Below are 21123 nucleotides of genomic sequence, written 5' to 3'. Positions count from 1 at the left end.
TTTTTAAATATTTTTTTAAATTTTTTTTTTTTTTTTTTTTTTTTTTTTTTTTTTTTTTTTTTTTAGAGTCTGTTAGCTTTTACTAATAAAAGCTTATTTCTATCTTATATTACTTTAGTTATAATAGCTATAATTAAGACTTTAGTTTATCTCTTTTATTAATAATAAAGTAGTATTTATATATTTTTTATTTTTTATATTATAAAGCTTATAGCTAAATTCTTTATACTTATAGTATTAAAATAGTATATAGAATACTTCTATAGCTCTAAAAATAGCTAAGTTAGCTTTATATAGATAATAATAGTAATAAGAAAGTATAGCTTATAACTCTAGCTAGTAACTATAGTTTATAACTATAGCTTATAACTATAGTTTATAACTATAGCTTATAACTATAGTTTATAACTATAGCTTATAACTAGAGTTTATAACTATAGCTTATAACTATAGTTTATAACTATAGCTTATAACTATAGCTATAGTTTAAGCTATATTTATAAGGCTACTATATAAAGTATAGTAGTAAAATAGTATATAAGATTTTCTTCTTATATACGCAGAATTTCTTCTTACCTTTTATATAATATTATTCTACTAACTATTATTTTATATATCTTATTAAGATAATACTTTATTAAAAAGAAATATACTAACTAATAATTAAATATCTAATATACTATATTCTACTAATAGTTATATCTTAGTACAAGCTAACTTTACGCGTATTTTTAAAATATCTATAATATTTTTTTTACTTAGTAAAAAAAAGACTTTAAGAGTAATTACTTTATATACTATTACTATATATATTTATAAAAAGTAAGCTTAGAACTACTTTAAAATATATAACTTCTAAAATATATATCTAAGTTATAGTAGTCTATATAAGAAAAGAGGCTTTACTACTCTTTACTTTAGTATTCTTACTACTAACTAGTAAGAAGAAAATATAATTAAAGCTTTTTATAATTATATCTATAAAAATAAGCTTTAAAAGTAATATAAGCGTATTAAGTATATAAAAAGATAGAAATCTAGTAAATAGAAGTACTAGAAATATAACTAAATATATTCTTAAAATCTAGTTAAGAAAACTAAGCTTATAGTATAAGTATAGAGAATCTATAATATAATTAGTATATTATATAGTAATATTATAAACTAAGCTAAACCTTACTACTACTTATCTAAAGCTTATATTATAAGCTTAGTAAGTACTACTAGATTACTACTAGGTTACTAGTAATACTTTATAATAAGTTATAATATATATTAATAGATAATATAATAAATAATATAACTAATAATATAACTAATAATATAAAAATTATATAAAGATAAAGGTTAACTTAGATAAAGTATACACGTATATAATACTAGAAGCTACTAAATATAATAAGTTAGGTAATAGTAAATATACTAAGCTATAGCGTAAGTACTATATAAGGTATAGCGTAATATTACTACTACTATAGTACCTACGTAAGTACTACGTAAAGTAGCTAAGTTATTATAATATTACTACTACTACTATAGGCTGCGTAAGTACTACGTAAAGTATAGTAGAGCTATTATAATATTACTACTACTACTTTTATTATTATTATTATTAGTAAATAGAGAAAGTAACTAGCTAAGACTTTAAATAATATTAACACTTTTTAAGAAACTATATACTTACTTACGCGTATATTTATAGCTATAAGTATAGTAAACCTCTCTAGGTCTAAGAGATAGAGTCTATAGCGTACTTTTTTTAAAATTAAATAATTATATAATTATATAATTACGTAATTACGTAATAATATATTACTATATTAGACCTAATAGTAAACTTAAAAATCTCTAATATAAGCCTAGATTTATAACTTATAATACTTATAACTATACTATTTCTACTACTAATATAATAGTTACTATATATAATTATAACGCGCTAACTACTTTACATTTATTATATATTACTAATAGCTATCTAGACTATTAACTAGTACTAGTACTAGTCTTATATAATTACGTAACACTAAAACAAAACTAAGTAAGTCTAACTTAACTTAAGATATCTATATAACCTAAGATATTTATATAATACTTATATAATTACTAGTAACTTATATTCTATATATAATTATCTATAAGTCTAGCTATATTAGCTATATTACATAACTACTACTTACTATCTATATTTACTATTATCTACCTACCTATTCTCTATCTATACTAATAAGTTCTAGCTCTTACTACTATTTTCTATACTTTATAATAACGCTTAAGTTATTCTAAAGCGCTTATAACTACTATTTCTTAGCTTACTAGCTCTATTACTACTATACTTATATTTATAGCTTATCTCTTATCTTTCTAATAATTCTAAGCGTCTCTAACTTCTAGAGTAAAGTCTAAAGATAGAGTTTATTTAACTATATCTACTTTTTTACTACTATTTATACTAGCACTATTATATTATATATTATATCTACTTTTTTCTAACGCTTAAATTTCTTTTAAGTAAAGACTTTATTTTTTTTTTTCTTTATAGTATAGTATATAAATAGCGTATTTATCTAGAATAGCTTAATAATAAAAAGTATGTCTATATAAAGATAAGTATATAGTACTTTATTCTCTAGATTAAATTCTCTTAGTAAAATAATATTTATAAATATTACTACTATATTTTTAAAATTATCTTTATATATCTATACTTAGAGGTATAAAGAATTAAAAGTTATATTAGTATTAGTAATACTAACTTTATAAAAGACTAAGCTTATTAGTAGTACTAAGTAACTATTATCTATACTAGATACTAAAGAATTAGAAATATCTATCTAAGTAGTAGATATAAAGAAGAAAGCGTTTAATATTTTTAAAGTAATATTAGTATTAGTATTAAGTTTAGAAGTTATATCTAGGTATTTAGCTAAGTATTTAGCTAGAGATTTAAAATTCTTAGAGATATAAAAAGTTCTTTAAGATAGAAAGTTATTAAATAGAAAAAAAAAAAAAAAAAAAAAAAGTATTCTCTATATATAAAGTTTATATAACTCTCTTTAGGCTACTATTCTCTATACTATAGTTTACTTACACAAATATTATTTATATTTTATAGTAGTATAGTACTATAATTTAATATTACTCTAGACTTAAAGTTTACTTATATAGCGCTTCTACTTACTTAGCTCTATAGCTAAGAGAAAGACTATATTATACTATACTCTAACTTCTACTCTAACTTCTACTTTTTCTACTAAAGTCTCTACTAAGAGCTTTCTCTTAGAAAGCTTTTATATTAACTTTTAAAGATATTTTAATATTTCTATAGCTTTATAGCTTACTTATTACTACTTCTAAGTTTACTTCTAAGTATACTAAAAAAGCCTCTATTACTATTACTTTTTATAAGTATATTATTATTATTATTAAAGTACTATATTTATAGTAAATATTAAAGAGAAAGTTTTATTAAATTCTATAGTTATATATAGTAAGTATAAAATATTTAGAAAATATATCTATAATAAAATTACTATATAGAGTTACTAACTATGTTTTATTACTCTACTCTATATTAATACTTTACTATAATAAGTATAGTAAAGCGCTATAAGCGCGTAATATATATATATCTATAGTAATAAAGCTATAGTAGTTATAAGTAGCTTTATTATACTTATTTCTTTACTTCTTAGTTAAGTTAATAACTAGATTAGCTAGCTTTATAAGCGCTAGAATAAAACTATTAAAGAACTTAAGCTTATTAAAGTAGAGTATTAATATAAAGTAAAGTAATTTAATAAAGTTAGTAACTCTATATTGTAATCTTACTATAAGTTTATTTTTTTTAAATACCTTATACTTATTATATATAGCTATAAGTATTAATAAAACTTTTATTAATATTTATAATAAATATAAATAGTAATAATATACTTATAAAAAGTAATAGTAATAAAAGTATCTCTAGTAGACTTAAAAGTAAACTTAGAGGTAGTAATAAATATATAGAGCTATAGAAATATTAAAATATTTTAAAAGTTAATATAGAAGCTTTTTAAAAGAAAGCTCTTAGTACCTAAATAGTAATCTTAGTAGAAAAGGTATAAGTTAGAGTAGAAGTTAGAGTAGAAGTTAGAGTAGAAGTTAGAGTAGAGTTTAATATAATCTTTCTTTTAGCTATAAAACTAGATAGATAGAAGTCTAGGCTAGTTCTACGTAGGTAAACTTTAGGTCTAGAATAACAAAAACCTAAGCTTATAAAAGGTTATATATACAATTTCTAAAAGATTAGAATTAAGCCTTTTCTAGCTACTTTTCTTTTTATAGTATTACTTAAATAGTGTAAACTAAGTAAACTTATTTAATTACTTCTTAAGAAGTATACTTATAGCTATTATAGCTATATTATAATTACTTTATTTTATAAATTAAGTTTTATAATTAAGATAATTAAAGTGTATAAATAAAGTAAAAATTTTAAAAAATAATAAAGAAGTAGGTAGTAAGTCTATAATTACGTAGAGATTTTAATTATAGAATATTAGAAAACTTAAAGTAGAAAAAGATTAATTAATCTATTTTCTAGAAGCTTTAATATCTAGTAGAGATTAGTTCTATAATTAAGCTACTAGGCTTATAACTATTAGCCTTTAAGAAAAAATTAATAATTAAAAATTATAGAGTATATTATTATTAAGTACTAGAAAAGAAAGTTAGAATAAGATCTCTAGCTATATATCTAAGAGCTAAGTTATAATGTATTTATTCTTATATAATTATAAATATACCTAACTTTTATAGTTTTTATATTATAGTAATTAAAATATAATTTATAGTAGTAGTAATAAATAGACTAAATATTTTGTAGTATTAAACACTAGATTATAATAATCTATTAATAGTATTAGTAGTAAAAGAAATGTTAATATAGCTTTATTACTTATTATTAAAATATAATAAATAAAATTAAAGCTTTTAGCTATAAGATATCTAAGTCTAGACTAAGTTTTAGTAGCTATAAAGGTTAATATTTTTAAGAATCTTTTTAAAATTTATAAGATACATTATAATAGAGTCTATTTCTTAGATCTAGAAATATTATTATTTACTTTTATAGTATAGATATAACTAAATTACTAAATAGATTTTTTTTTCTTATATTTAAGTCTTCTTTACTCTTAGTTTATAAAGCTTATAGAACTAAAGTAAGTACTTCTTTTATATCTTTAACTATCTTAATCTAAGTACTCTATATAATACTTACTTTTCTTAGCTAAAAAAGTCTTTATAGATAAATAATAAGAATATCTAGTATTATAACTATAAGTATTTACGAAATAGATTATAATTCTTCTATAGATATATTATAAATTCTCTATACTTTATTTAAAATATATTCTTCTTTAGATTCTATTTAGAAAATTCTATATAGATTTAGAATTAAAATAAGATTTTATAAGAATTATCTTTTTTACTCTACTTATAGAGCTATTTATACTAAGCTTAGACTATATTAAAGTCTAGCTATTAATTAGTAGAGTATAAGAAATTATCTAATTAGCTATAAAATATTATTATAGTATATTAGCGTTTAAAATATATAGTAGTAAGAAATATTAAAACTTAAGATAAATACTATAGTAGTAAGCAAACGTATTGCGTTATATTAACTTACTTTATCTACTATAAGACATAATATCTATAATACTAGATAGAAGAAAAGAGTTTAAGATAGTAGTAAAAGTAATTTTATATAGTATAAGGTATACTATTATAATATAACTAGTGTAGACTCTAGAGTCTAGATAATAGTTTTACTTTACAAAATCTAGTAAATACTTTATCTAGTAAAGCCTAGGTAAGTAGAGTATTTTTCTTTCTTCTAGAATTACTTTAAACCTTTCTATATAAAGTCTATACTAGTAAGAGAAATTATCTTAATATATAATAGTAAAGCTATTCTAAGTATAATTTAAAAGTTAGTTTATATAAAGTTAATTTAATATACTATTAAAAAATAAATAGCTAGAAATATAAGATTAATTAAGTAAAAAGTTAAGTTAATAAGTTCTATTAGTACTTAATTAAAGTTAATATAATATGTCTAATAATTAGTATAAAGTTATTTTAGAAGAAAAAGACTTTAAAATAATTTTACTACTATTTGTCTAGTATAGAAAAGTATTATATACTATTTTATTAAAGAAATTTAATTTCTTATTAATTAAACCTTATTTAAAAGTAGTATTACTAACTTTATCTAAGTATATTTATAAGTATTTTTTATCTAATACTTATTATAAAGACTTATAGTATTACTATTTATTAAGAGAAAATCTAAAAGTTAAATAGTAATACTTATAGCTTAGAGAAGATACTAATTCTTAAGAAGTAAGAGCTATTACTAGTACTCTAAAGAATTTATAACTAAAGAGTTTATCTACTCTTAGAAATATTATATTAAGTAAGCTAAAACCTAGAGTTTTAGTACTACTATTACTAAAGTAGTAAAAGATTCTAGATTTTTTAAACTAGCTAAGAAGCTTTTTTATAAATACTTAATAATTTATAATAGAATTTTAATATACTTATATATACTTCTTAGCTTAATACTAATAAATAAATATATTTTAAACCTTTATAGTTAGAATATATATACTAAAATCTCTTTTAGTAAAAGTATACTTCTTCTATTCTTTATACTTCTATAACTTTCTTAATACTTCTATAACTTTTAAAATCTAAAGATTCTTTAATAAACTAATAGTAACTAAAATCTAATACTTAAAGTAATACTATCTAGAAAACTCTTTTTTAAATTTATAAAATAGTTATAACTTAGAACTAATTTTATTACTACTTATATTAAGCTACTACTTTACTAATTTCTAACTAAATTACTTAAGTATTATTAGATTATTTTTTCTTAGATTATTCTACTATTACAAAGCTACTCTAACCTACTATATACTAAGTAAAAGAGAGACTATTAAAGAAACTATTTTAAACGCTATTCTAGTAGCTAAAATTTTTATTATTATTTCTAAAATAATACTTACTAATTATAATACTATAAAAAGTTTTCTTAAATATTTAAAGAGCTACTTTACTTATACTTCTATTTAAGCTTTTAAAGCTTTTAATAATACTATCTTATAGATATATTTTCTTTAAGTAAAACTAGTAACTCTTCTTTCTACTAGTTTTACTTAGAAAGAACTTACTACTAATATATATTAGTTTTTTTACTACTTTAAATTTATTAGAAATTTTAATTAAAGCTATTTTATTACTTAAAATATACTAGAAGTTTCTAATATTTATATTTATATATTTAAATTTAGACTAGTACAAACTATAAAACTAGACTTTTTTAAATTTATATAAAATTTATAAAGTTATATCTATAAGTTTTAACTAGAGTTATTAGCTTTTTTAATAGTATATTTTATAATAATAAAAATAAGTTCTTAGATTATTCTTTAAGAATTACTATACTTAAGTAGAGAGCTACTATAATAGCTATAAAGATTTATAGTTAAGAATAGAAAGTTATTAGTATTAACTACTAGAAAGCTACTATAGTATTATATTATAGTTAATAGAGAATAAATATAGTAAGTTCTATTAGCTAGTAGTATATTAATTACTCTATTTTATTTTTATTATTTCTAGTTATAGTAAAAAGAAAGTTATATAAGTAAGTATAAAGTAAAATTATACTATAGGCTTTTAGCTTTATTATAAAGCTAATATTTAAAATAACTATATTACTATAGTTTTATAGTAGACTAAGAATTCTATAGTATAAATTAGTTTTAAAGAAGTTAAGTTTAATACTAGTATATAAAAAGACGTATTTTATTAAGAGTTAAAATTCTATATTTAGAAGTATAAACGTTAGATAGACTAAAGCTTATATTCTTAGTACTACTACTTCTAGTATAGTTAAATCTTTTAAAATTTAGAATTATAAAGTAGCTATTTTATAAATATATAAATCTACTTATAGTTAAAAGAGTTTTAATCTAATTATATATTTTTAATAGCTTATAACTAATAGAGCTATAGATTATAGAGTAATAAAATACTAAGATATATTATAAGTAAAATTATACTTTTATATATATACTCTCTATTCTCTATCTTTATCTTTATTTATATTTTATAGCTTATAGTATAATAGAGATTTAGAACTTATTAAGAATATAAATAGTAGCTTTAATCTAATATTAAAGCTATACTAGTACTAGATAATTTTTTAACTATATCTCTACTCTTTTAGAAGTTTTATTAGTAGTTAGTAAGTATATCTATGTAAAGTAAATTCTATTACTACTTATATTATCTATCTTTATTTTTATATATATTATATTCTTATACTATACTATATTACTTATTTAAGCTTTTTTAGACTACTCTAAGACTACTATAAAAATTTAAGATTCTAGTTAAGCTATTTTAGTAATAACTATTTAAACTATTATTAAATCTATTATATAAATAAAATCTAAAGTAAGTTTATACTAAACTTAAGATACTTTACTTTTTAGCTAATACTAGAAAGTATTAACTAGATTTTTTAAAGTATAACTATTATATAGACTTTAAACCTTATACTAGTCTACTCTTTTTACTTACTTATATAAGTATAGTCTAATACTTTATTCTATATATAATATATTTACTTTTATTTAGAGTTTTAGAGCTATAGCTTATACTCTATACTTATTATATTACTTCTATCTAAAGTATTAAAGTAGCTTAATATAATATATTATATTAGCTTACTACTACGCGCTTATTATTAAAACTTTTAAAGTTTCTTACTACGCGCTTATATAGTAAGTTAACGTAATATATTATATTAATCTACTACTATAGCTCTAAAACGCTAATCTTTATAATTACTATAATACTTATAGTAATTATATTCTATACTTAATTAGATAACTACTTTTAGTTTACTAATTAGTAGCTACGTTTTTATTTAGTATAAGTTAAGTATATATAGCTTTATAAGTAGAGTAATTAGTAGTACTCTTAAAGTCTATCTTACTTATTTTATCTTATATTTTAAAACTTCTAATACTATTAATACTATTAATACTACTAAGAATATTATACTACTACTTTAAAAACTTTTAATAAGTAGACTAAAATTTCTTATTATATTTTATTATAGCTAAGCTTTTAAGTAACTTACTAGTAATATTTAAAAGTATTTTTATAAGCTTTGTTAATTTTAAAAAAAGAAATAAAATAGTTTTTTTATTACTAGTATTACTTTTTCTACTTAAAGTAACTTATCTATTATTAATACTATCTAAACTTATAACCTTTTCTCTAAGATTAAGTTTAAGATAGCTTTATTTATAGAGATAAAATTAGCTATTATATACTAGCGTAAAGCGTTTATTAGAGTTCTTAGCTAAAGTAATAATAAATAAACTAAAAAAAAAGATTTAAAGTCTACTTTTAGTATAATAATACTCTTAAGTAGATAGTAGCTATATTAGTATTTTACTTTTATACTTACTTTTAGAAACTAAGCTTTAATAGAGTAATTAGTTTTCTTAGTCTAAGTTATATTAGATTAATAACTAAGATTTTTATATAGTAAGATATTAATAATATAGATATTACTTAATATTAGATTTTCTCTCTTAGTAATACTTTAAAAGTAATATATTATTAGTTTATTACTTTACTTATAGAGCTATATATACTTAACTTATACTAAATAAAAGTAAAGCTACTAATTAGTAAATTAGAAGTAGTTATCTTATTAAGTATAAAATATTATTATAGTAAATATTACTATAAGTATAGTATATTAGCGTTTTAGCTCTACTATAGTAAGTTAACGTAATATATTATATTAAATTACTATAGTAAGTAAAAGTAAAAATATTAAAACTTAAGATAGCTTTACTTATAGTAGTAACTTAATAGAATATATTATATTAATCTATATATACTATAAAGTATAATATATATAATATAAGATAGAAGTAAAAAGATTAAAATAGAAGTAATAATATTATATATAGTATAAAGTATAAAACTATACTTATATAAGTAAGCTAAAAGAGTAGACTAGTATAGGCTCTAAAATCTATATAACTACTAAGCTCTACTAAAATTTAGATAATACTTTTTAGTATTAGCTAGAAAGTAAAGTATCTTTAGTCTAAAATAGACTTACTTTAGATTTTATTAAAGTCTTAGTACTAATAGTAATTTATACTAAATATATTTAAATTTAAAATATACTATTAGTTTTAGAGTAACTTTAAAAGTAAAGTATTTTTAAATATTTTTTTACTAAATAAAGTTTATAAAATTAGATAGAAGATACTAATATATTACTATAGTATTATATACTAAATAAATATTAATCTTATTTAGTAGTTCTAAAAGAGACTAGCTTAAAGTGTTCTAATATCTTTAAATATATTTTTATATTACTATACTATAAAGATAATTAAATTAGACTTAAAATACTAGTAATATTACTTTTAAGATAAATAGTAATTTAATTTTAAGATTCTACTTAAAATAAAATATTTAAGTATAAAGACTTAAAATAAGTAAGCTTTAGTAAAATACTAGATGTAGGAAGAGAAAGAGTTGCAGGTAGCTGCAGAATGTCGCGCACGTGGATGCCAGGATCGAGGTTCGTTCGGTGTCGATCCAGACCAGACGCTAATTGCAGAAGCTAAGTAGCTCAGAACCCCAACTGCTAGTCCTCACCTATGTTCCTGCATATCGCGATTCTTTAGTTACAGCGACCCGATCATGTCGAAAAAGGTAAGCTGTTTTTCGCAGATGTGCTGTCGCTGAGATGCACGCTAAGCCACACGCAGGGAAGCGACACGCCTTCTTCCATTCGGATCCGCGAGAACCAGCGGCGCTCGCGTAATCAGCGGAAAGAGCTCATCCAGGACCTGCAGCGACGCGTGCAGGAATATGAAGCCAAAGGCATCGCCGCTACCCAAGAGATGCAACGCGCAGCTCGTAAGGTTGCAGAGGAAAACGCGCGTCTGAAGAGCTTGCTGGCCAGTCGTGGCGTATCGCACGAGGAAGTGGACGCGTATCTACGATCCTTTGATGCGCCAAGCGCCCCAAGTCCCTCCGCTGCCGCGCTGTATGCTCAACCAGCGATGCGACCTCAGGTCTCACTTACTCCCGCGCAAAGTCCTGTCGGATACGCGACGTATCCTGTCTCTCAGCCTGTTGTACGGTGTCCGGCGCAAGCTCCTGAGCCAGCTCCTGCACAGACCCCAATCCAGCAGCGGCCGCACCCACCAACTCAACATCATGCACAGTCCTTCCCGGGCACCCACCATGTTCGTCAGTCATTGGTAGGAGCCATTCAAGACGCAGCATGTATGCCCGAGAGAGCGAATGACACGACCAACTCGCCGTCTACTGCTGCGCATGAGCCTGTTGCCATGGTAGACCAGGAGAAGTCATCTTGCTGCAAACCACCCGAGACACATATAGCCGTCGATTCTCGAGTAACAGAAAGCTCAATGACTGATCAAAGCGTAGCCTCGTCCCGCAGCGTCGCAGACGATGATGATTGTCCTAACACTGCGAGTTGTTTTTGTCCACCCACATCTGCGCCTCAAGCGAAGTCGCTCGACAATGGTTTGCTGATATCATGCGAGACCGCTGCCACCATTATATCAGAGATGCGTGGCGACGGTGATAGACATCGGATACGGGCGAGTCTGGGCTGTCAGGGAGACCAGGAGTGTAGTGTCAAGAATACGCTTGTTCTAGAGCTCATGGATGAGAGATAGCTTGAAACGATACCAAAAATCGTAGTCTTGGTCCTCCTCTTGTGTAACGTCTGCTCATACGCGCAAGCAACTTCCTTTTGAGGCTGACAAATGACGTCACGCCGCGTGGCAGCCCGTCTCAACATCGTTACCCCATAATCTTTCAACACTCGCAGCCTCGACAGCCTCCACTTACTGAAACTCTTGACAATGGCGCACAAGAATGTCAATGCGAAAGTGCTTTACTCCTATCCCGTCGCGTCATCAGGTGCTGACATCCTTCCAAGTCTTCAAACGCCGAGCGGGTGCGCAACAATCAGCGTCGCAGTCGCGCCCGGCGCAAGGCATACATTGCCGAACTTGAAACGAAGCTCCGCGAATCTGAAAACGGATGTAGTCAAGACCCTACGACAGCAGAGCTCGCGAGAGCTACCCAGGAGGTTCAATCGCTCAAAAAGCTGTTGTATACGTTAGGGCTTGACGAAGCATTCCTCGAGGCTCTCTCGAGAGCCCAGCATCTCGCAACACAGTTATCAAGCAACCTAGAGAGCATCACCCACATCGGAAGTACGCCTGAAACATCTTTTCAACACATTAAATCTCTATCGATCACCGAGGTAGGCTCATACATCGCAAATGTCACCATAATTTGACGAGGCTAGTTGGACACAAGCTCTATTGTCCCCTGCCAAAAGCAAGCACATGAGCTTTATTCACCATTCGGCGCGGAGATAGACATACAGAATGCGAATATGCAACTGAACCTAGTAGATTCGTATGCGATCGACGCGTCGCCACCATGGGAATCGCATGATATGCCTGCTATCATGACTCCTCTAGCACACACCAATGGAGGTCTAAGTTTACTGAGCCCGATTCAGGAAAACTCAACTGAATTTTCGCCAGCATCGAACGGACTACCAGCGCAACTTTCAGGTTCGACGACGCTTTGCACAACCGCTTTCTCCCTCGTGCTTGCACAAAACCCCAACGGCCACAGCTCAGAATATCTGGACAAGAAGCTAAGAGCGGGCTACCGACTCAGTACGTCTCCGTTGGAAGGCTGTCGCATTCAGAATCACGTCTTGTTGGAGGTTCTTGCAGAGATTGCATGAGTGTTAATATAAGCCAACATGCTATCAGTCGAGGACATCTTGGCGACGTTTCACCCTTCGTAGCTGAAACATGAATCCACTAGCCACTACATATGAAAGGCCTGCAAAAATCTGAGTATAAAGATAATCACGCGAAGAAGAAGTCCGTCTGAGCTTGAGTGCGATTCCCTCGGAGACTGCTTCGATCAGCCAAGGCTCCTCTCGACCTTCAGAACGAGGCGCATACCTGTTGCTGGGATGATGACTGCCGCCCAGGATAGAGAGAGCAACGACTGCAGGTTCTCGATGCCCGCGACTTCGACGCAGAGCGGGCCAATTGTCTGGTCGAACATTTTGTCAGAAGAGCTGTCTGGAGTACTTCTCGGTTACGAACTTTACTTACCATCCAGAATACACCAACGATCGCGCCGCAGAGGATGGCAAAGAAGACCGTTAGTGCGTAGGATGTAGCAGGCAGCCAGAACGCAAAACATGAAAGACCGCACAGCAAGGTCAACGCTCCTGCCGTATCTATCCTGCTCCATCGATCACTCAGGATACCGATGATTGGACGCCCGATCGCTGTCCCGACGTTCAAGAGGCCGATTATATCTGTAGCTTGGGATCGCGAGAGGCCTATCGATAGTGCAAAATCGGAGAGTGAAAAGAGGAGGACGATGTATCCCAGCATGCTGATGAAGACCCATGCAAGCAGCAATACCACTTCGTAGCGCCGCAGAAGTTTGGTATCGAAGCCTAGTTGGGATGGCCGAATGGCCTTGTTCCTGTCGCGTATGAAGACCGTTGCAGTAAGATTGGCCACGAAAGCGATGATGCCCGTGATGCGCAACGCCCAACCAATGCTGAATCTTTCGATGATGGCCTCGGTGCCCCAAGTGAAAGCTGCGCCGCCGACCCCAGACCCTGCTGCACTAATCCCGTTGGCCAGGCTTCGTTTTCGATCAAACCATTGCGACAGGACTGGAAGGCAGGGGATGTATAAGAAGCCAATCCCGCTGCCGATTAAGACTCCCTGCGAGAGGTGAAGCTGCCAGATTTGAGTTGCAAATGAGGCAGCAATGAAGCCACCGAGCTGCAAGACCAGGCCGCAGCACATGACAACATGGGTTCCAGATCTGCGACAGAAGACTGTCACGAAGGGTGCCACGAGCATAGCAATGGCAAAGTTGAAGCCACCGATGAACGCATAGTCCCAGGCAGAGGCTTCGGGGAAGATGTCGTCGGCTAGGTAGTGCGATAGATAAATGCCATAGGCCTGAAGGTTGTCAATATGATGCACAGTGGAAAGAAAGTCTCTTCCAATAAGCGACCTTGACTCACAGATACGGTACCCCATGTGAAGCAGTTTATCGTAAAGCACGCTGCTACACAAACCCAGCCGTAGCCACCATCGGGGGGCGTATGCTCTGCAATGGTGGTATTCTCTCCTTCGATTACCTCATCGAGCGTCAGTGGCGGTGACACCTCGCTGTGCTGTCGGGGAATGCTGTCTTGTTTCGTCATCTTTGCGGCATGCAATCAGGAGCACGGTATCTTTCGCTACAACCGACGCCACTATATACGCACGTAGCAGATATGTCACTTGCATTTGCGGGGTGTCACCACTCACGGATGATCGACAGCACTAGTCCAGAACCGGTCGAGGGCTGTTGATACATTCAGAACCTACGCTATACTACCACACTGTATGCCAGACTCCTATTCTTTTGAGGCAATGCTGTTCTTGCATTCAAATGAGGTTCGGATTAATTCGAAGGCCCCGCGTTGGTTGACAAGGCCGCATGCTGCGTGTCTGGGGCTGGCTTGTTAGCTTCCTTCGCTTGTTTCGCCCGCTTCTCTTCTCTCTCACTGAACCTGTCGCCGAAGAGATCGAAATGAGGGCGCATCACAATGGTGTATTTGACGAACTCCTCCATGCAGTCGACAAGTCGATCCCTGTTTCCGCTGGGCATCAGCCTGCTGCCGGCATCCTCCTCTGTGAACTGCTTATATGCCATGGGTATGGAGCTCTGGTTCGGTATGACGAACATGCGCATCCATCGACCAAGTATTCGCAGGGCGTTGACCGTGTTGAAGGACTGCGAACCGCCGTTCACTTGTGCGATTCCGAGGGTACGGCCCTGGGTCGGACGAACAGAGCCGGTGGAGAGTGGTATCCAATCGATCTGGTTCTTGAAAACGGCCGTCTGAAAGAAGAAGTCTATCAGTATGACATTCACCAAGCATGTGGAGTTTCAGGACGTCAACTTACGAGAGTCCCATGCTGCTCAGGACATATCCATATATGCCCATCGCTCCACTTACTCAGTTCGCGTAACTCTTGCACTTTGGGATGTGTGTGTTGTACATCGTCCTTGACAGGCAGGCCAGTGGGGTCGTACATGCGAACGTCGCAGCCAAGGCGGAAAAGTATTCGACTCGCCTCGTACGACAGCAAGCGCGAGTAAGATCTGCCCTGTGTGAGTGTTTTTCCTTGACAGCACCCACGGCACATCTTGCTGACAGATTCGTACCTTGATCGCATGCTTCCGTGCAGGACTACCACCTTAAGCCTCTCATCTCCGCGTTGGAGCAATTGTGTGTCCACCATCTTCAGTGCAGTGCTGAGTTCTAATTCAGCCACCCAATCGTCCTCAGCATCTTTCCCCTCAAGTATGAATGGCCGGTAAGCCTTTCGAACTTCCACATCGTCTTCAGAAGGTGGTATCGCCAATGAGCGACCTTGATACGCGGGATCAATGTCGAGTTCAGTTCGTGCACGTTCGGCCGAGGTATTGTTCAGATCTCCGTTCGGTATCGTCGCCATTGTACGTGCGAATTGGAAGGAGGTGCGCAGAGGTCTGGAGGTGATGGTGCTGCGAACACCGATACTGAGGATTGAGCGGTAGATTTTCATGAGCTAGCGCATGTGGATGCGTACGAAGTGCGTCGAGATGTGAAAGTGGAATCCTATCGAGCTGCTAGCAAACTGGCATTACGTTCCTGCAAAGGTAACTTCGGAATACCGTTTATAGACGCGCAGGTAGCGGCGACACGAGAGTGCCTGGGAAAACACGTCATGGTTAACAGGCATGTCACTCCACACGTCCGATTCGTCGAGACTTCGCGGACCCTGCGTCCCAACCCCGGAGCCTCACTTGGAATGCGATGGCTTCCAAATACTGTCCAAATTTCATGCGTGATGTACCTTAGCATTTGCATGGTTCAGGTCCGCACCGCTTGCTCCCATCAGCGACCATGCACTCCACTCAGTCGTCGGGAGTTGTAGTTTGTCAGTTATTCGGTGATAGTGGACGCGAATTCGAAAGCATTGCAAGGATACTGTGCTGGAGTTGAAAACTATGGTCATGGACATGAAGGAGACGGTGTTAGTGTGCTTACACCTGGTGGGAGGTGCTGTAGTAGGGATAACGGTTGAGCACGTGGAGGGGCAGCCAGAATGCTTGGCGACGTTTTCGCTCCCGGACCCCTGCAAACGTCGTCATGCTGAAAGTTGTAACTGAGAGCATCTTACCCCCACACCACAACTGAGCAGCAACATGGAGTACGACACCTTCTCAGCCCGTGAGTATGCGCGAGCCTATGCAAGCCAAATCATGACTAATCAGCACCAGCGCAGTACAGCACCAACGACGCGACGTCGTTTGCCCACACTTCGGCGCGTTCGCGATGGCCCATCATCATCACCCAAGGCATTGACGACGTACACCGCTCTCTGCACGACACCAAAGACGAGACGGCCATCACAGAAGGCAAACAGGTTGTCGCAGAACTCGCCAAGCTGAAGTACGAGCTGCAGCACGACCGCGAGCTCACTCCAATTCCCGATGATGGCAAGCGCGACATCGAGTCATACAACAAGGAACTGGCAGCAAGAGGCAACCCCAAGTGGCACAACGTGTCTTGGCTGTATGCAGAGTGCTATCTGTACAGGTATGTAGACCTAAATCGCTCAATGGCACGTGCTAATGGCCATAGGCAGACGCATCGCAAGCATCTTTAAGCAGACCACCAAATGGCGCTCGTACGACATCTTCGCTCGCCAGAAGATGGAAACCTTCAAATCCTCTCGCCCCGCCGTCATCGAACTCGCCGCACGCTACAAAGATATTGTCACCGAGCTCGAACAGAAGAAGACAATCAAGGGTGCAGAGTCGCAGGAGCAGCTCGAGGCTGCAGAGAAGGTCCTGTTCACCGAGATGTGCGAGATCTGTCTCTGGGGCAATGCGACGGATCTGTCCTTGTTGACCAATCTCTCATACGAGGACATCCAGAAATTGCAGGGCTCTGAGGCGCGCAAGAACTCCGAGAAGAACATTCTGGTGAACGACCTAGACAAGGCGTTCGCGGTTCTCACGCGGGCCCAGAAAGAGGGCAAGAAGGAGCGTCGTGTCGACATAGTGCTTGACAACGCTGGCTTCGAGCTCTTCGTCGATCTCATCCTCGCTGGATATCTCATCGCTTCTGGCCTGGCGACGAACGTCGTGTTCCACCCCAAGAACATCCCATGGTTCGTCTCAGACGTTCTGCCAGCCGATTTCGGTGCACTCCTCATGGCACTAGCCGACCCACAGAGCTTCTACAGCGCGCTATCGGAAGACGAAAAGCACGCTGGCAAGCAGTCCGTACCGCTGTCTGAGACAGAGAGCGCGAATCTGCAATTCCTCTTCCAGCATTGGAGTGGTCTCCACGCAGAAGGCCAATTGATGATGCGACCAAACGACTTCTGGACTGCGGGCGGCAGCTACTGGCGGCTTCCCAAGAGCGAGCCGGACTTGTACGAGGATCTCAAGGAAAGTGAGCTCGTCGTCTTCAAGGGCGATCTCAACTATCGCAAGCTAACCGCTGATGTGAGTGCCCTCTTCCACATTTGTTCCTCGCATTACTGACCAACACTAGGCTGCTTGGTCTCCTACCACACCATTCACCGAAGCCATTGGACCAATGGGCCCTGGCTCAGGTCTACGAGTCCTCGCGCTCCGCACGTGCAAAGCCGACGTCGTCGTCGGATTAAAGGACGGAGAAGACGAGCGCATAAAAGCATCAGAGGGGGGCGGCGGAGACAGTGGGGCGAGAAAGTGGGCTTGGAGTGGCAAGTGGGCTGTTGTCCAATTTTCGGACGGAAAGGCCTAGTCGACCAAGCACATCTGAAGTTATGGACATGTTTGAGTGTGGATAGACTATAGACATTAAACTTAGATATGACAGAAGAAAAGTAAGTACATGACATGATTGAGCGCCGGGCTCTGTCGGCCGCGATGGAATTTTTAGTAGACGCCTCTCCTGATGTCTGAGGCGATCTGTTGAAGCTCCTCAACCGTCGGTGGATGCTTGTTGCCCTTCAACAGTTTGATCTTGGAAAGGCTCTCCATCTCTTTGATCTTCCTTGCGACGAGGCCATTTTTAGCAGGCCGTGTTTTCGGAATACCTCGTTGCTGAAGGTGCCCCTCTAAGCTGGGTCTGCCGCTGGTTGGTTGCTGGGCAGGGCGTGCCCTATCTCTATGGAGTACATCTGCACGTGCAGTAGGCTGGTCGTGCGTCTGCCTGAGCTGTCCACGAGGTTGCGAGACTTCTGCTTTCGCCGCTGAATGTCCTAGAGCCCTCAGATCTGTTACAAGTCAGTGTTGGGTCGAGGTGATGGGAGTAGACTGCGACATACCATGCAGGAGTTTGTGACCATCTGGCTCACTTCCTCGCCATTGTCCATTGTCACGCTTAGCCCACAGCCTCCTCGTCGCGTCAAGCTCAAGATGATACTCTAGAGCGCCGGAGACTGGAATGCTACTGCATATTGCTACCATGTCCAGCGTTTGGCTGTGCACTTCGGCGTCTGCATTAGCCTTCACGAGTACAACCTCTAGCGTGCCTAATGGTTCTCTCGGTTGGGGTGGAGGGGAGTCTCCGCGGCACACAAACTCCAATGAGTCGGGACGCTTCGCAGATCGGAAGCTGAGCTTGCGACGGAGGATCTTCGGCCCCGCTGGACTTGCTGAGCGACTCCGTTCTGTTGGTTGAGTTGGGGTACTGTCCTGACCAGTGATGAGGGTGGTCACTGTGCGTAGAGAATCGATCACGATGGAAGTGTCGTCCTGTGCATCCTTCTTCCTCTTAGTTGCGCTGCGTACAACTGTAGCTTCTGCGCTAGGAACTGGGAGCTGGATACGGATGTTCACAGCACGGGAGAGTGCCGACTTGACCATGTGAGGTGGCGTACTGCTCGTCCAGCATCCCCAATATTTGCCGATATCCTTCTCGCCGCTGGCATTGGCTCCGCCAATGTCAGATAGGTCGATGAGGAATAGGCTGTCGCGATAGAGGATGTCTAGCCCCAGCTCGCGCGCCTGCTTACATACCATCAATGCCGGATGCATCATAAAAGATCGGATGTCGATGGTGCTCGGGCCATGGCGGTGCCGGCGTCGTGGCTGGGGTGTGATACGCGACTGGTATGGTGTGATGGAGACCGCGCGTTCTTCAGCGAAAACGTATGACAATATGTGATTGACTATCGCCTGGGGAAGTTGAAGAAAGGAACGCGTCGGCTCTGGTCGACCACTGGAAGCTTTTGTCGTAGGCGCTGTGCTACTCAAAGCGCTGGCGGAAGTAACGTTGGTGGCGTAAGACTCTGCTGTCGAGTTCGATGAGGCTGAAGATCGATCCGATTCGTCGACTAGTGATTCGTCAAGCATTATCATACACTCTATCGTGTGCGCATCCCACTTGTCGTCAAGGCTTTGGAATGCCGCTGAGGAAGGTATCGGCTCTTTTGCCATGACGCGTCGAGGCTTTGCGTTCACATTGCAATGACGCGATGATGCAGCCTTTGGTGGTGGTAACGGCTTGTTCTGACCAGGGAACAAGTCCTGCATGTACTTTTTGGTCGTAGCATATGCTTTGGGGTCGAGTGCGTAGTTCGCAAAGTCAACGCTGAATCGAGGGTCTGGAAGCTGAAGTGCGAGTATCGAACGGGGCGTAACCTGCGCCATAATGGTGAAAGCCTCCTGCCTGTTGTCGTTGAAGGGCTATAAATTGCTAAATGAGTGACGGTGATGGTGATAACCAGAGAAGAAGAAGAACAACAACGAGTGGACGAAAGCCTGCGCCACTAGATATGAAGGTAACGACAGAGTCAGAGTCCAGCTCTCAATGGTGAACGATCGACGTGATCACCAACGAAGCTGGAGAAGACGATAACTCCATTCTTAACCCACATTAGATGACGATCACACCTTTTACCCTGTCTTCTTCCCATGTACAGACAGACCCATGGCTAGCAGATTCAAAAGCCGTTACGAAAACGGGCCGGGCACAGATGTGATGTAACCGTATGTCCTTAATCTTTGGAGGCGACGTGAGGCCTGATCGTTTACCTTGATCCCATTCGCTCGATGTGAATTCTACCCACAAACATTTCTAATGGCGCTACTAGGGTATCTTGATCAATTGATAATTGCCGTTGATAAGGCTCCGTCGCGTGGTCGAGATCAAGGTACATTACTCAAATGCGTGCAGCTGTAAAGGAGCGGGAAGGGCCTGAGGCTTCATCCGAGACTCAGAACGTTCGAGCGTCAATGCAGAACGAAAACCTGAAACCTGACGTACCAGATTCGGCAGATCGACATGGCTGGGAACTCATTGCGAAGTGGAGACGATGCGCGAACGCGACCGTGTGCAGACAAGCGTTTGATGCCTCAGTGGGTGGGGATGAGGCTGTCCAGAACGCACAAGCGACGTGCAATGTTTCATGCCTTGGGCATTGACAAGACCCATGGCGATGGGCGGCTGAAGAGGTAGCCGAGATGTACCGACCACATATAGAGATGAGATATACTGGAATTGCCGAAGCCTACTATGAAGCTAGTCGCGTAAAAGAGCTCGCCCGCGCTCCTCTGCTGCAGGTACTGTTAAGATGGTGCAGGATGAAGGAAACTTGGAAGCTGCCCATGGCGAGTTGAGCTAGCGCCTGTCACGCCAAGCCCCCGTTGTTTTCGAGGCCTGAGGCCTTCCGTCCGGCCCCACATGCGCGTCACGACCATGCACTTCGCCTCGTCGGGTTTGCCTTCAAAGTCGCGCCTTCTCCCTTGACACATCACTACAATACGCGCCCGATGCCAGGGAAAGCTGCAGAGGGACTCACCATCGTCCGGGCTGCATATCTATCCATGTCCACTGCGGACTGGGAATGTGCATCAGGGCGAGTGGCCCCTATCCATCGC

At 35.9% G+C, this 21123-nt stretch overlaps 4 protein-coding genes across 4 annotated transcripts; 1 reads left to right on the top strand and 3 right to left on the bottom strand.

The window, feature by feature from the left end:
- Nucleotides 1-13133: 13133 nt before the first annotated feature.
- Nucleotides 13134-14410, bottom strand: J4E78_009829 (uncharacterized protein; the record flags this gene model as incomplete). The annotated part of the gene is made up of 3 exons (XM_049370415.1): nucleotides 13134-13227; nucleotides 13290-14162; nucleotides 14228-14410. Coding segments are annotated over 3 exons (1150 nt in total), but the record flags the coding sequence as incomplete, so codon positions are not given.
- A 242-nt stretch (nucleotides 14411-14652) lies between these two features.
- On the bottom strand, nucleotides 14653-15713 carry J4E78_009828 (uncharacterized protein; the record flags this gene model as incomplete). Its single annotated transcript, XM_049370414.1, has 3 exons — nucleotides 14653-15093; nucleotides 15159-15357; nucleotides 15421-15713. 3 exons carry the CDS (start codon nucleotides 15711-15713, stop codon nucleotides 14653-14655), a joined length of 933 nt encoding a protein of 310 aa, XP_049217964.1.
- A 733-nt stretch (nucleotides 15714-16446) lies between these two features.
- On the top strand, nucleotides 16447-18040 carry J4E78_009827 (uncharacterized protein; the record flags this gene model as incomplete). Its single annotated transcript, XM_049370413.1, has 4 exons — nucleotides 16447-16471; nucleotides 16522-16840; nucleotides 16890-17757; nucleotides 17807-18040. The coding sequence occupies 4 exons, from the start codon at nucleotides 16447-16449 to the stop codon at nucleotides 18038-18040; spliced, it is 1446 nt and encodes a 481-aa protein (XP_049217963.1).
- Nucleotides 18041-18174: 134 nt separating this feature from the next.
- J4E78_009826 (uncharacterized protein) lies at nucleotides 18175-19893 on the bottom strand (the record flags this gene model as incomplete). Its single annotated transcript, XM_049370412.1, has 2 exons — nucleotides 18175-18515; nucleotides 18567-19893. The coding sequence occupies 2 exons, from the start codon at nucleotides 19891-19893 to the stop codon at nucleotides 18175-18177; spliced, it is 1668 nt and encodes a 555-aa protein (XP_049217962.1).
- Nucleotides 19894-21123: the final 1230 nt, after the last annotated feature.

Source organism: Alternaria triticimaculans, assembly GCF_023758025.1.
Source record: "Alternaria triticimaculans strain BMP 0046 chromosome Unknown scaffold_23, whole genome shotgun sequence".
Lineage (NCBI taxonomy): Eukaryota > Fungi > Ascomycota > Dothideomycetes > Pleosporales > Pleosporaceae > Alternaria > Alternaria triticimaculans.
Note: the sequence above shows the minus strand (reverse complement) of the source record. Positions and strands in the feature narration are given on the sequence as shown.